Source organism: Lissotriton helveticus, chromosome 12 (genome assembly GCF_964261635.1).
Source record: "Lissotriton helveticus chromosome 12, aLisHel1.1, whole genome shotgun sequence".
In the NCBI taxonomy this organism is placed as follows: Eukaryota; Metazoa; Chordata; class Amphibia; order Caudata; family Salamandridae; genus Lissotriton; species Lissotriton helveticus.
Genome location: NC_136073.1, coordinates 802,661,496 through 802,676,180, shown reverse-complemented (window position 1 = coordinate 802,676,180; position 14,685 = coordinate 802,661,496). Strand labels below are relative to the sequence as shown.

Sequence of the window (14,685 nt, the reverse complement as noted above, 5' to 3'; positions counted from 1 at the left end):
ACTGCATTATTCCAGTATCCCTGTGAGTGAGTGTGCACCGGTAGCTCAGACACCAGCTAAAAAGTGAAAGTGTGTATAGAGTCTGACTTATCCCCAGAGAGTGAAACTTAAGTGCAGGGTTTTAGTTTCGCTCTCTGTGAGACAGGTCTCCAAGGACTGAGGTTTGCCCAATAAAGGAGTGTGTGCTTCAGGGTATGAGACTGCCTCGCAATGAAGTGAGGCTGTCCAAGATCTGTGATTGCCAACCTGTTTGAGTGAGGTGGTGCTTTCAGATTAGACGGTCACCCAGAGAGAGTGACGGTGCTCTAAGGACAGAGACATACTGAGTCTGCAGCAGCTTTTCACAAGGTGTGAGTCCTCTGCCCAGTTAGATTGTACTGCACGGTGTGAGTCACACACCCTAGGAGTGTTACTGCGCTCGAGTGAGGAAGACTCGGTCAAGTGAGAGAGACTGCTTCAAGATCTGAGACGGTCTCCCTGTGAGAGACAGCGATCATTGGATGGTCACACCTTGTGTCAGTCTGTGCTCCAAGATCCGAGTTCCACCCAATGTGTGAGACTACTCCATACGAATGTATGAGATTCACACTGACTGAGTGAGGTCATGCTAGCAGTGAGTCAGTGTTGGACTTGGGGTGTCTGTAGAGGGTATTGCACCCCACACACTTTTCATCTTGCCTGAGCCTTATTTTCAAAGTCTGGGTTTTGGAATCACAGTTGTCAAACAGAACTGTTGCTAACAAAACACACAGAGGTAGGGTGTGGGCCCGCCACTTTGTACCACTGGCTTTCCTCAACCTACCACTTTCAGCCATTCGGTTGAGAATTTGCCAATAATGTCTTGGCGGAGGGGTATTTATCCCCCACTTAACGGTATTGGCTATATGAGTGTATCCTGCTGCATAAAATTGAGTGCCAGTATGGAACTGCATTTAGAATTACTTCACAACCGGAACACACTTTTCCTCCTCTTTCTGCTGTCTCCCTCTCTGTGCTTAATTTGAGCCGGTGCTGGCACTTTATTGTCAATATCGGCTCTTTTAACAGCCTGCCACATGATAACGCTGTTTATCTGGTTTTGTGAGGAGCACAAGAACAGTCGTGTAATAACTAAATATATATTAAAATCACTAACCCCTGCCACTCAAAGCTACAAGAATAGCTTGAGTTTAGCATGTATTCATACTTTTAATGTATATAAAGTCTGAAATGTCATACTTGTAGGATTGTGATGGTACAGTCACTGGCAGCGCTAGTGTGGGCAATAGCTGGTGCAAGCTGCAGTGGTCTTCTGAGAAGGGTTCTGGCACCTATTTTTTTTTCTCCAAATTAAGTACTGCTCCCTCTAATCTGGTAATAATGGATCCTTTAGCACATTAAACCCAGACCTACTAGCTTTGCCAATGCTTGTTCTACTCGCCCTTCCATTTCTGATGTGTTTTTGCCTCTTTTACTTTTGAACGTGGTGTTTGTCATCTCTCCAGCCGCTCTCATAGTGCACCACTGTAGTGCATCTGTCCCGCGCTGCATCCATAGCGCCACCTGCAGGTGGAATCTGTGAAAAACGCCTTCGTAGCACTAAGAAAGGAAGACCTACAGCTGGATCAGGGAACAGCTGTGACTGTCTGTAGTGCTGAAAAGTTCAAGACAATAACCGATTAACGTAGTTTATGCCGGAATAGCTAGGTGCTAAATCCTCTGTAGCGCCAAGAAGAGGGTGCTTTCTAGATTGCTCGGCTTATACCATCAAGACAACGATGCCATTCTTGGGAGACGGAAAGCTGGTGTCTGCAGCACTGGGTTTCTGTTACCTTTTAAAAGAGTACAACAACGGGAGTAAAAAGATAAAAAAACATGTTTGGCGCCGCGAGCCACACACTGCACGCGCTCATCCATGCACTTGGCTTTCTTCGCCGCACTAAGAAACTTTCACACAAGTACCGGTTTTCTGGTGCACTTAAACTCTTCAGAGCTTTTAATTATGCAGGCGAGGCCCCCAGTGTTGGATTCTTGACTTTGAGTTCAACCGCGGATTATTATTTTTTTCGGAGCTCTTCAAAAAATCGTCAACACACCGCAAGTTATGTTGACACGAATTAAATTCAGCCCAGATGCAAGTAAAGTCGCCGCGGTGCCCATTCTCTTAGGAGGCTGCTGGCGGGGCGGAGGCACAGGGGCGCATTATCAGGCTTCCTGGGTTTGATTCCACCATCCTACACTTCCCAATCGCACGCTTGTGGATTTTTTTAAATGCCTGATTTTCTTCCTGTGTCACTGTTTTCCTATCTTTCTCATCTCCTATTTTCTTGCATGATTTTCTTCCTGTGTCACTGCTTTCCTATCTTTCTCATCTCCTATTTTCTTGCATGATTTTCTTCCTGTGTCACTGTTTTCTATCTTTCTCTTCTTCTTTCTTGCTTGGATGAAAGCCTTAAAGAGGGAAACAAAACCCCTGTCCCCAAATGAGCGGCGGCGCTTCAGGATTGCAGGTATGATCCTCGCCTGGCACCCGTCGAGACAGGTGCTGTTGGGCAAAGCTCATCTAAAGCAGGTCTTCAAACTGGGGGGCCTTAAAGGAGTGGGGGGGAGGAGCCTCTAGCCAAGAGAAGCATCATGCTTTGTTTTAAGTGGTAAAAAATGTGCAGCACTTTGTGATGGGACATCACTAACATCTCTGTCATTTTTATCCTCACTGGGAGGATGTGTAAAAGGGGCAACAGAACTTAACTTCAATGTTTCAATATGTTTAGACATATCTAAACCTTGCCAATTTAACAGAATAATTGTGAACATTTGAAGGTTGGTGCGATTGTTAGTTTTTTGTGGTTTTTGTTTTTTTTACATCGAGGCACGGCCTCAAGATTGAAGACCACTGATCCAGCCAAGATCATTCAGGGTTAACTATTCCCTACCCCACCCATGTGGAGCCGCCCTTTCTGCCTCAGTTATTACAAAAATTAAACCAGCAATAACTGGCTGCTTACAGCGGGGATGGGTGTCCTGTCACTGCTGGCTCATCACACCCACAAAATAATCACAGTATGGGTTCAGACAGTGCCACAACTATTGCAAAAGACAAAACACAAGCTCATAAAAAGACTCTAGCACTTATTTTTGGTTTTAATGGAAAAACAAAGTTTAGGAGGATAAAACATCCCAGTTGAGTACCATTCACCAATTAGGTTTTAATCGTGTATGAATTAGGTAAAAACGTCCTTCTTAATACAAGTTTTTAATTCTCCCCGACCCTTTACACACGAAAGGCACGGTCTGGTGCATGAGCACACCCCGCAATAATGAAGCATGCCACCTAGTTTGCGAGAGGTGCTGGTTTCCGTAAAAAAAAAAAAAAAAACACTTTATAGATCCCAATATGTGTACATTTATCATCAAAACTCTGGAAGACATGTACACAAGCGCTTCCAAGAATTAAATAAACAAATTCCTCTTTACCAATTAGTCTTCAGTCCTACTGACAAGGACACTTTAAACTCTACCCTCTCTATCTCGTGTCTACATAACTAACATTTGACATATTTTGATTGCATTATATTTTTTCATTGTTTTTGGTCAGTGATGTGATAAGAAAAAACTGAACAGTCTGATTTTTAGTATTTGTGTTCTTTGCGCATGAGTGGGTGATTGAGCACATTACCTGGCCTGAAGTGCTCTTGTTGAGGAACACCATTGTTTTCCAGATTTTTAATGAGGTCTGTGCTGTGGGTGAGCATAGTATGGGTTAACAAAAGGTTTGACGGTTCTGTGAGGTTGGAGAGTGGGGTATGTTGGGTGACCAGGCTTAGCTAACCACCTGTCTTTGATGCGGTGTAAAGCCTGTGAGGTTTTACTAGCGAGATTGATAAAAGTATCCTCATTGATCTTGTTAGAGTAACAGAATACCTATTTGCAGTGTTACAAAATGGCAAAGTCTGCTGTCACAAGCGTTACATGAAATGCATTTGTCAAAGAAGTAAAAAAAGTTACACTACAAGTTAATTATAGTTGGTTCTATCAATGTAACCTATGGTAGCCAAAAAAGGATCTATCTATAAATCCTGAAGCACGTCAAAGAATATGCTGTAAAAAGCATATGCTAACTGAATAGTGCATATTGTTATGCTCTGGCATATTTGAGAGTATAAATCAAGTTTTAGATCGAACAATTAGGGTTTTTCCCAAAAGCCTCCTCAATGATGTTTCAGATGGATTATGGCACATTAAATATCTAGTAATTGCTACATTTTCAAGGACGGCATTAACCTTTCAAAGAAGTAAATAAAAAAAAGAAGTTGAAATGATCGTGAGAAGGTGCCAGAAACCTTCTTTTTTAGGGGTTACGTGCGGAGGCCTAGATTTTCTACGCACCGGCCCTATGACCAATGTTATGCTATTGAAAGGGTTCGCCCGGGCCAACTTCTGGACTCCTCAGACCACTTCGTAAAGTGTTTCAGAGCAGTCTTTTGTTCCAGTCAACTGGACAGTGATGCAGGGCAACATTATACTATGTAGAGTGAAATGCAGGCCTTTCAGTGGGTCCGACTCTGTGGGCTGAAACATCAGTGACTGAGTTCCCAACCAACAAAAGGATTTTTTTTTTTTTTTTTAAATCTCAGAAACACTCCCCAAAACTATCCCTCAAATCCAAAATTGTAAGCAATACAATTCAGCGTTTCTTTACAGGGTTGTGTGCAAGTCAGGAGTGATCAGGGATTTGAGTACTGGTGTCTGGGCAGGACATAACTCCGGTGCTTCTGAACCCAGTCACGGCACGTAGATTTGCTCTTTCGCAAAAAGATGTAATGGCGTATAGCAGAGACTGTGGTTCATATTTTGGAGAAAAAAAAAAGTACTACTGGAATTTCCCAGTGGGTGAGGCAATCATTACACCACAAGGCTTAACCAACAAACACTTTCCCTCGAGTCCGGGCTTTTGTCCAGATCATGTAGGACAACTGCAACCCAGCAGAAGTTCAGTTCTTGCCAATGTTTTTTTTGGCATGGTGCACAGAGTTCCCTTAATGTGCACACGATGTACAAGATGCTGGCTTCGGGGAGGGGGCGGACGTTAATATTGGTTAATGTATATTTGGTTGGCCATAACGTCTAGTTCTGGCCACAACTCCCCTGCCCATTTTGAAAAATTCAAGTAAAAGATACCGACGACATGCTTTGAGAGATTCAGAAGCAAGGCGTTACAGGTCAGACCAGTCCAATTTATAAAAGTTAATAGTGCTGAAAAGCAAGACAAACTGAAGGCAGATCCCCACTGCTAGGCAACAGTGAGCAACATAGGAAGATGGACAGGCATGGGCTGCACTCACACACGTCTCTGAACAGCAAACAGATAACGCTGGAGTCCGGTAAGGGGTTATTTGATATTCCGTTGGTCACATCTACAATAATGCAAAGAAAAAATACAAGGAAGCCGACCATCTCATGCAGCAGGCAGGCAATGTCCCCCAAAACGCATCAATTTTACCCATGTACATTGAAATTCTTGCATGACCCGAAACCCATGATGGGTAAAGACACTATTTATTGGGGTTTAGAGTCATTTAACATGCAAAGCCAGATGGCAGTTCCCCACAAGGATACATGTAAAAAGGTCTGTGAGCTTGGGCTAGGATCCCATTGCAATAACCACTAGTTACCACACAGATTAAGATGAGGGACCGAAGCTACCCCCAAAAAAAGCAGGGAATGGGGGCGTTTGGTTAACCCCCATAACCGGAGCCAGGGTCTGCAACAACCAGTGCAGTAAGATCATCCAGGGGGAGGTTATTGTTGCAGAGTGTAACGTTTATTGGAATGAACACATGGTAGGGATGTACTGCGTTTGCATACACGTAGATAGTTCGTTGAAACGGTAAATAATCACCTTTAACTTAGTTAATGATTTAGAGAACCTACAAAAAGGAAGAGGCGTCAGTAGAACACCATTTGACGTGGCCAGCTGGGAAAAGGACTTGTGCCACCTTACACAACAACCCTGCCACAATGAAACTAACTTAAGGTAGTTTGCCATTAAGCCTGGCTAGTCCTTGTACATGGTAACTGCTCATTCCGACCTTTATATGTACTTAGCATGTTCCAAGCGCACTCTAATTACATAAAGGTAACTGTCCTCGCTTTTTCTTCCTCTTAAACAATACCAAGGTTCCCTTGCACAGTCTGCGGAGCTCTGATTTTCATATAACGCCCTCCTCCTTCACCACCATGGTTTTTCACACAATTTGAGGACTCCAAAAAGTTATCCCTATCCTGTTTCCGAGGACTCTAAACAAGAAACTCATAGCCATCAGAAAAAATCCTTGCTGTAACAGACAAGGACACCACTGCAGAGGATGTAAAGGGAAACCTGCTCGGGAATGGAAATGGATTGCCAGGATGACTAGTCTTTTTGGTTCCCAAAGTTGGTTGGCTAAAACACACTCGAGCATGAGCATGGCCACCTCAGAGACTCAGCCTAGTTCATACTGCCCCTGTGCTTTCTGTTACCTTTTTCTATTGCGCTCTGCCTTGACCTGTCACATACTATCCTTTCATATTACAACTATCTTCATTTGTTACGACACTGTTGTTCCCTTTCCCACAAAAGTATAAACGTGCTGGACGCAATAAACTTGGCTGTTGGTGGCCAGCTCTCCCATGAGTTTAGCATATCAAAAGACCCAGGAGAGAAACCTGGGAGATCCTGCTATCCAAGGCCAGGGAATCTCCCGCTAGCAGGAAACTGATAACTGCTTGGAATTACAAACATCTGCTACAAACTCAAACGGGAGGCCACAACAAGGCTGGCAGAAACTGGAACGTATGAGAATGTATTTGTTCCATTCTTCTTGAGCCTGGCATATCCAGTGTGCCATCACTCATTTTTCTAAGACGCAGGCAATGCCTGGACCAATCAGTTATATGTATTAGGAACAGAACCAGGGTATCAGAACTGTCTTAGCCTATAATATGGCGACACAACTACTTTTACATGCATCGCCAGAGTTTTTGAAGGCACTAATCCTATAGCTAGTAAAGGCACGACAAATGCAAACAGATGACTGTAGTTAGTAGGGAGGGAAGGCTGCAAGACCGCATCACCACTGCAAAATACAGAGCAGATAACCTACGGCATATAAAGTACCGTTGTGGTCAGGGAGTTGCCTGCACCCCTACTCTCCTTGCCTAGAAGCACAACTTTGCACTATAGAGTTGAAATAATGTTATTATATCGTTTGATAGATTAATAAAGGATAGTTTATTCAGATGAAGTTAAAGCAGTATCTATCTACAAGCCTGGGTCGTAGATAGATACTGCTTTAACTTCATCTGAATAAACTATCCTTTATTTATCTTCAGATGAAGTTAAAGCAGTATCTATCTACAAGCCTGGGTCTCAACTGTCTTATCTGGAACCCAGCAGTGTTCCCGATTCCAGGTATGACACAGCGATACCACAAGAGTCTCCATTCAAACTATGTCATTCACGCTCCTTCTGTTCATACAACTCTCACCATGGAGTCTTCAGCATAAACCCAAAATGATAGCCCCACATCTCATCTATCCTCATGAAGCAGGAAGGCGCCAAGTAAATAGCAAACGGTGCATTATATAAAAATACATATCTGGTTAGATGTTACTTGAGAGAGAAAAAAAAAAATCAGTGGATGATTGACTTGTATGGAGCTGGAGGGGTTGAGGAATCAGGCGAATGACTATGGCAGAGAACTGGGAATGAGAGGGCAGAGGTGTGTTGTCACATGGGATCTGAGCTAGCGTCTTGCAAATGATGTGACCACGGAAGCATTCTGCTGCAAGGGACGTCCCAAATATATGTATCGACTATGTCCTGGCAGAGATCTGTCTGGGACAAGGCAAGATGACTTGGGGGAGGCTTGCTGCTTGCATGGACAAGGGCTTTCCAGAGAATGGGTTAAATATAAGCAAGAGAATACCTAAAGGCTGGGAGGAATGTAGGACAGAGGCTGAATTGGATAGCGAACTGAGACATCTGCAGGGCAAAACTAGGACGATAACCATTCTAGGAAGGTAAAAGCAGGGCTACTACAGACTAATATAAATTACGTTTTCTTCTGCTCCTGGTTAGTGGTATCTCCGAGATTAAAAAGATCTTACATGGAGCAGATTAACCACTCAGAATTCAGGGAGACAGTCTGCAGCTCCGAAGAAGGTGTACAGGGCGGTTCTCTATGCCAAAGGCGTAAGCCTTGGAGTCTTAACTGGCAACATTGGAAGTAAGGAAAAATAGGATAATGATATAACCAACAAAGACAGGGGGGGGGGTACATTGTAAGGCAGGGCTTTAAGTGGGGTGTAAACTGGGGGGGCTCTCAAAGGGGCATGACCAATGTAATTAGGGCGTGGTTTAAAACACATAAGCTAAAAATCAGTTCTTGGCATAGTGTGCCGCCCGACTTGTATTTTGCTGTTTCTGTCATTGCATCCATACAACAAATTGTAAATTGATACTTGTATAGCGCAATGCTCACCCGCAAGGGTCTCAAGGCGCTTGTACGAATACCGCTGTGGAACCCATCCTGGCTTTACCTGCGAGGTGTCCACTCCTGGGCACCCCCAAGATGGAGGCCAGGCATCCTTAGGGTTGTGGGGGCCGTTGTGGAGATTAAGCAAGCTATTGCCCAGAGTTGCTGAGTGGGACACCATGATTGGAATAGGCACAGAGGCGAGAATTATCAGGTCAGTGGAATTTTGAGCCCAAGACCCGCCGAGGCGGGGAATTGAACCCTGGTCCCGGGCTAGACCTCTGCATCAGGGTCTGCCGCTCTAACCATTGAGCCACACTTCTCCAACAAGTAACATTACACCTCTAACAAGTCAGGGCTATTGGCTTTGTCAATGGTTGTTGGTTGCATAAGATAAGCAGCAACTATGGCTTGAATACAATACTAAAAAAAGCTTCCACTTAAAGCCTGGTGACACCCCGACAATGTTGCTGCTCCCGAGTTTCAAAAAGAGAATAGAAATCAAGAGAGAAAATGACTCTCTTTAAAGGATTCCCCCTACAACGCTCACCTGGCATGAGGTTATGCTGTAACTTCTCCACTAGTGAGAAGTGTGAGCAGGCGCACATCAAGGTGCCTGCAGTCTGGAAAAAAATGGACCGCCTGTGCCAGGGCACAACACAGAGCCCGGTAGAGATCCGTTTCGAGGCCCCCTTTAAACAACTAACTGCTGGTGCTCAGCACAGGGTAGATCCGGCCCACTTAAACGCCTGTTGTGAGGTACACATGAACTGTGCTCAGGCTAAAAAGCTGGACTAGAATAAGTGCGAGACAAGACTGATATATAGAAGTAAGACAGGAGTATGCAGTCAGAATAGGAACAAAAAATACAAGAAAAGGAATTGGCATATACAAGTTGGGTCTTGATGTGTGCAGTTTGCAACTAGGAACAATGCAAACAAAAACAAGTAGGTAGGCAAACAGACCAGCAACACACAACTAATTAGCAGGCAAGACACAATGAACTAATGAGGGCAGGAACATGGAATCCAACAACTATGAAAAACAGAAACAAAATGATAGCCTGAGATACAGTAGCAGGATGAAACCGAGCGCATAGAGACTCGGCAGCAGCCTCCGCACTCTGGGCTTTGAGCTAAAATAGATGCAGGCTCAGGGGACGAGCACAGGTGCAGAGAGAGGGCCAGGTGCCAGAAATCTAGCAGGGCCAAGGAATATGGGAACCTCCAATGAAGGGGAGGCTGAACTGGGGCTTGGAAACCATTAGACCAGGGAAACCAGCAGACCCAAGACAGGGCACAGAAAAGCCGGGTACAGGTCAGAACCAAGAGCGGGCAAAGGCAAGAATGCAGATGTAAAGAAGTCGGAAAGTTCGTAGGGTTCGAGAATGGAGTATCCCCCACAAGGACACGATCGGGGCAGGTTTTGGAGACTAAGGTCTGTAAGGACCATCAAGCAGTAGGATGTTGGGGTGCAAACCAGAATATGAAGTGGAACTCAAATGTAAGGTGTAGAAGAGTTTATCGTCCTATTCAGGAATAAGAGCAGGACCCCTGTGGGCCTTTGTGAACACCACCTAGTGACCTGATAGTAAACTCCTGACTGTGCAATGTATTGAGCACATCGCCAAGCTACTACTTTCGGAGTACCTGTGGAGGGCAAATGCGAATATTAACTCTTAAATAAGGAGTTCAGGGTAACTTTTGACTAATGACAGCCTAGACTCTGAAGCAGCTAGGAGCCACCCCCCCCCATCCATTTAACCCTCTGAAACCTCCCTCCAAAACACCAGAAAATACACGCTACCACATATTACTTTATCAAGTAACTCATTTTATTGTATCGGCCTCTTGCCTTAACACAGGAATGTGAAAAAAGTGTAGGAAAGCTCAAAATTCTGCACAAAACCAGGCTGATGTAATGTGGTGAGTTATGCAGTACTCCACAGGGAACTGCTTTCAGGTGCTTAGTCAGCAGTATTTCAAAAAAATACATTAATGATCAACAGAATACCGATAACTTCCAGTGGGGCCAGGGACCTCAGTCCAACATTTGTTAAGGTACTGTTAAACGGAGTGCCCTGCCTTTTAAATTTGACCAATCGAAAAGCAAACCTCTAAATCGAATGTTTTTTTGTCTCCTGTCCAATTCACCATTTTATCTATTTGAACTTTATATTATTGTGGAATAAACACTGTGCATCCTTTAAGCTAAATTTGTTAAGGGGCTCCACTTCTTCGAGCCCTCATCTTGATGTATTCAAAGTATAAAACGCATATGAAGTGTGCATATATATAATAAATACACACACACACACACATATATGCGCTGCACTATAGAACTGTGTCCCAGCCTTCCCCAGTGAAGTTTTAGGCTGCATCTATCCATCTACAGGTTGCATAACAGCTTACAAAGTACGCAGCAGAACTTTAAAGTGGTTATCGGCAAGGAAAGTGGGTGGAAGAGAACTTAAAAAAAAAATAACATATCCGCTTTTCCTGCAGCAAACAAACTTGTTTTACAAGAAACTGAAAGCCTAAATTCACTATTTTCATCTTCCCAACATTGAGTTTAGTAAAAATTGACCCCTTACTTTAACCGGAAAGTAAAATCTGCTGCTGAATTGCTAAAATAAAAATAATCTTTAATCATTCATATAGTCGGAACAAGAACAAAGCACTAATCAACGTACAACCTCCCCCCGCCTTCCTTCTCCAATGACTATGAAAAGGCCTCAATAAGTTAATTTTATTGCGACTAGACTGTGCGCTCTGACATAAATAATGAGTGTTGGGCAACGTAGATATCCATGAAACTAGTCTTGTCAACTAAATGAGTCTTCCCAACTACCCCAAAAACCATGGGGATGCAATATAAATATATATTTTACCCGTATGACATCATTTGTTATAATCGTGTGTCCTACTTCACCACAAATATTACCACATGGAATAATACATACAGTATAGTTAATCATTTACAGTAGAAAGAAATACATTTAAAAAAACAAATCATTCAAGAAAGCTAGATTCTTCTGCTGCTAGGCATTTGCCACAAGTGTTTTGTCATGACAGTTTGCAAATGCCAACACTGCCCAGTCGGAAGCCTTCATGGTGCTCAAAATGGGGTCCTCTTCACAGGCGCAGGTTTTCAAATTCAAGGAAGGCCCATTTCTCATAGTTTGTGACCTGTCCATCTGTAAACATTAATGTTGAATCCCACATGTCCTTGAAAGGGATCACAGTTCATCATGCAGAATTTTACGGAAACGCTCCAGCTCATAAACGCTGGTTGCGATACGTCCAAATGCGTTGAAGAAGGCCACAATTTCCTGACGGCTGAGCTGGAAGCCGTAAGATGGACCGCTTTCTGGCAAATTTTCTATCTGTTTCTCAGAAAAGAGAATCTTGAGGGCAGTTCCCAGACCTTGGGTCTGTAGCTTGCCCCAAAGGCGGCATTTGATGCAGCCAACACAATCCATGATCCGCGAGATGTTTCGGAAGCGTAGCCGGAATTCCTCTTTTAGCTTTGCGGCCTCTTTCTTATTCCCAGCGAAGAGAGAGTTCTCATCAAAGTGGAGTGGGAAGGCACGTGCAGCCTGTAGAACTTCGACCAGTAAGTCTTTGGTCTGAGTGTCAATAGTGACATTGCCAGTGAATAGGCTAGTACCGGGGCGCTCAAAGTATGGCAAGACCTTGGACGCTGCCCGCAACTCAATGAGATAGAGGAAGTAGAGATTCTTGAGTCTGCGTGGCCCTTCACCCTTGGTCAGGACAGGGTCAAACCTCAGCTGGAACTCTGTCACATTTGGCCCCCACATGGGTGCTGCCCATGTGTCATGCATGAGGTACCTAGCACTGAGATGCAAATTGATACTGGCATGCAGTCCCGAGATGAGCTTGTAGAAAGCCCTCTTCTCCAGGCAGAGGCCTTCAAGCCATCTGTAGAAGGTCTCCCCATCCTCAGTAGACCCAAGACCGGAGCCCATGGGGTTGAAAGGGCGTTTTATGGCTTGGGGTTTGAAGCAGTTCTCTTCATAGATGCTATTCCAGATCTTCCAGGCATCAGGCCCCTTATACCCGGTGTAACGCTCAGGGTTGAGGAGAAGGTCCACGTACTCTGCATCGGGGCAGGTTTCATCGTCCACCTCGCAGAAGCTGTCGGAGCTATCATCATGTCGAGCCCATTGCAGCATGGCTTGCTGGGTCTCGGCGCTCAGGGATTCATCCACGGCCCCCAGCCGCTCGGCTTGCTCGCACTCGGCCCCAGCCACCCCTTCGTTGGCCCCCGAGGGCCCTGCTCCCTCACCTTCGCCAGGGCTGGACCTGCCCTTGGTGCCCTTCCTCCCGTCGCCTTGACACCCGGGGCTGCCGCACGCCCGCCTCCCATTGGTCCTCTCGGAGTCCTGGAGCCCCGGCGGCACCTCTCCCCGCTCGCAGGGCAGCACGGCGCAGTCCCTCAGCCCGCAGTGGCTCTCCTGGTGCCAGAAGGGACAGGGCTTCTTCAGGTTGGCCTTGTAGTACCGGAAGTAGTCGCGCTCGAGCAGCCGGCGCAGCTTGGGGAAGAGCTGGCCGTTGTTGAAGCTGTCGATGGTCTCCACGTCGCAGGTGCAGTCGTCCAGGAAGCCCGTCACCTGGCAGAAGCAGCGGTGCGACGCCGAGCCGGGGGTGGCCCCCTTCTCCGGGGAGGCCCCGTCGAGCGCGAGGAGGAGGCAGAGGAGCAGGGCCGGGCAGCCCCTCAGCCCCATGGTCGCTAGGAGGCTCGCGCGGCGACGCATCTCTCTACCTGACGACGACGCTCGCCTTCGCACAGCGCGAGCACTGTACCCGGAAGCGGCGGCAGCGCGCGCCTATGAAGCGGCTGGAGAGTGACGTGTCTCTGAGGCTGGGACGCTCTTCCGTCAGCCGCAGCGCGTGCGGGCCACGCCCCCCTCCGCGCGCCACGCCCCCTTCCATCCATCCAGCGGCAGCTTGAAGGGCGGGCCGCGCGAGGGGACGTGCCGCTCCGAGCACGCTGCGCGCGTGCAGCGGTGCACACTGCCCCGTTGACACGCACCTCTGGGCACAGTCATGGAGTGACCAATCACTTATTCATGAGTTGCCTGGAAGTGAACAGTAATTGACAGGTTGCCTTTTACAAATGATTTGGTCTGCAGCCTTCAAGAATTCAATACATTGTTGTTTAAATATTCCAATTAAAGATCTAATTAAATGCACAATATTTCATAATTCTCAGTTTTCCCAAGAAACAGCAAACGGAGGCTCTTCGTTTCAGATCAGTTCTTTTATTCAGTTTTCTTTTTTTTTCAAAGCGGATAGCCAACGCGTTTCGTCCGTTATCAGACTTCTTCAGGGCTGATTTAACTTTGTAACAGTCATGGTTCTGAATCTTTCCATGCCGATAACCGTTAATCAATTTTTGTTTTTATGATGAGAATTCCAAGAAAAAAAACGGTTTAATATTTTCAGGCTAAATGTACAGCCGCAAGTAAGCGTGGTCCAAGTCAGTGTGGACAGGTTGCCTTTTACGTCCCTCTTCATGTACGGTGTACTGAGGGCCTTTGTAATGGAAGGAGCCAGCCAGACATGTTTATTTTACGCATTTTTATATAGCCCGGACTTTACCCCAAGGTGTCAGAGCACTTCACAATAGGAACAGAAATGATACATGAGGAGAAAATTACAAGTGAACAAATTCCAAAAGCAAACGTTAAGTTACATGAGGCAAAAGTGACAATTGCGAGCAAACAAAATACAAGAGGTAGCAAACGGTACGTTACAGGAGGAAAAAGTGACGTGTGTAGGTTACAAAAGCGTACAAAGTACAAGTTGAGGTATAGTACTGCAATAAATGGCAGACACTCAAACACAAGAACAAACGTTATGTAGGCAATGGTGGCACTTGTGCAAGTATCTAAAGCAAGCAAAATGTAAGAGGTAGCAAACAGTGTGTTACAAGAGAAAAATGGCATGTGTATGTTACAAAAGAGTACCAAACACAGGTAGAAGGATAATACTGCAATAAATGGCAGAACACACTGGGAAGGCACTGTTAATGAGGGTCCTTGGCTGGGGTACGGTCAGCTAAACTTTCACTATTTCTTGACTTTCCAAAAAGTCTCACTACAGCCAAGGCTAAAATGCAAGTTCAGTCAGTTTCCAGTTGTTTAAATTTGCAAGTACTGAATACT

The 14,685-nt window shown here is 45.4% G+C and overlaps 2 protein-coding genes across 3 annotated transcripts in view; one reads left to right on the top strand and one right to left on the bottom strand.

Moving 5' to 3' along the window:
• The window catches only part of CERS2 (ceramide synthase 2), a 152,655-nt gene that overhangs the window by 48,302 nt on the left and 89,668 nt on the right, over positions 1-14,685 (top strand). The gene's annotated exons all lie outside the window — the stretch shown is intronic.
• Positions 10,308-13,362, bottom strand: ERO1A (endoplasmic reticulum oxidoreductase 1 alpha). Its single transcript, XM_078670897.1, has one exon. It carries the CDS (start codon positions 13,270-13,272, stop codon positions 11,734-11,736), a length of 1,539 nt encoding a protein of 512 aa, XP_078527023.1. The 5' UTR covers positions 13,273-13,362; the 3' UTR covers positions 10,308-11,733.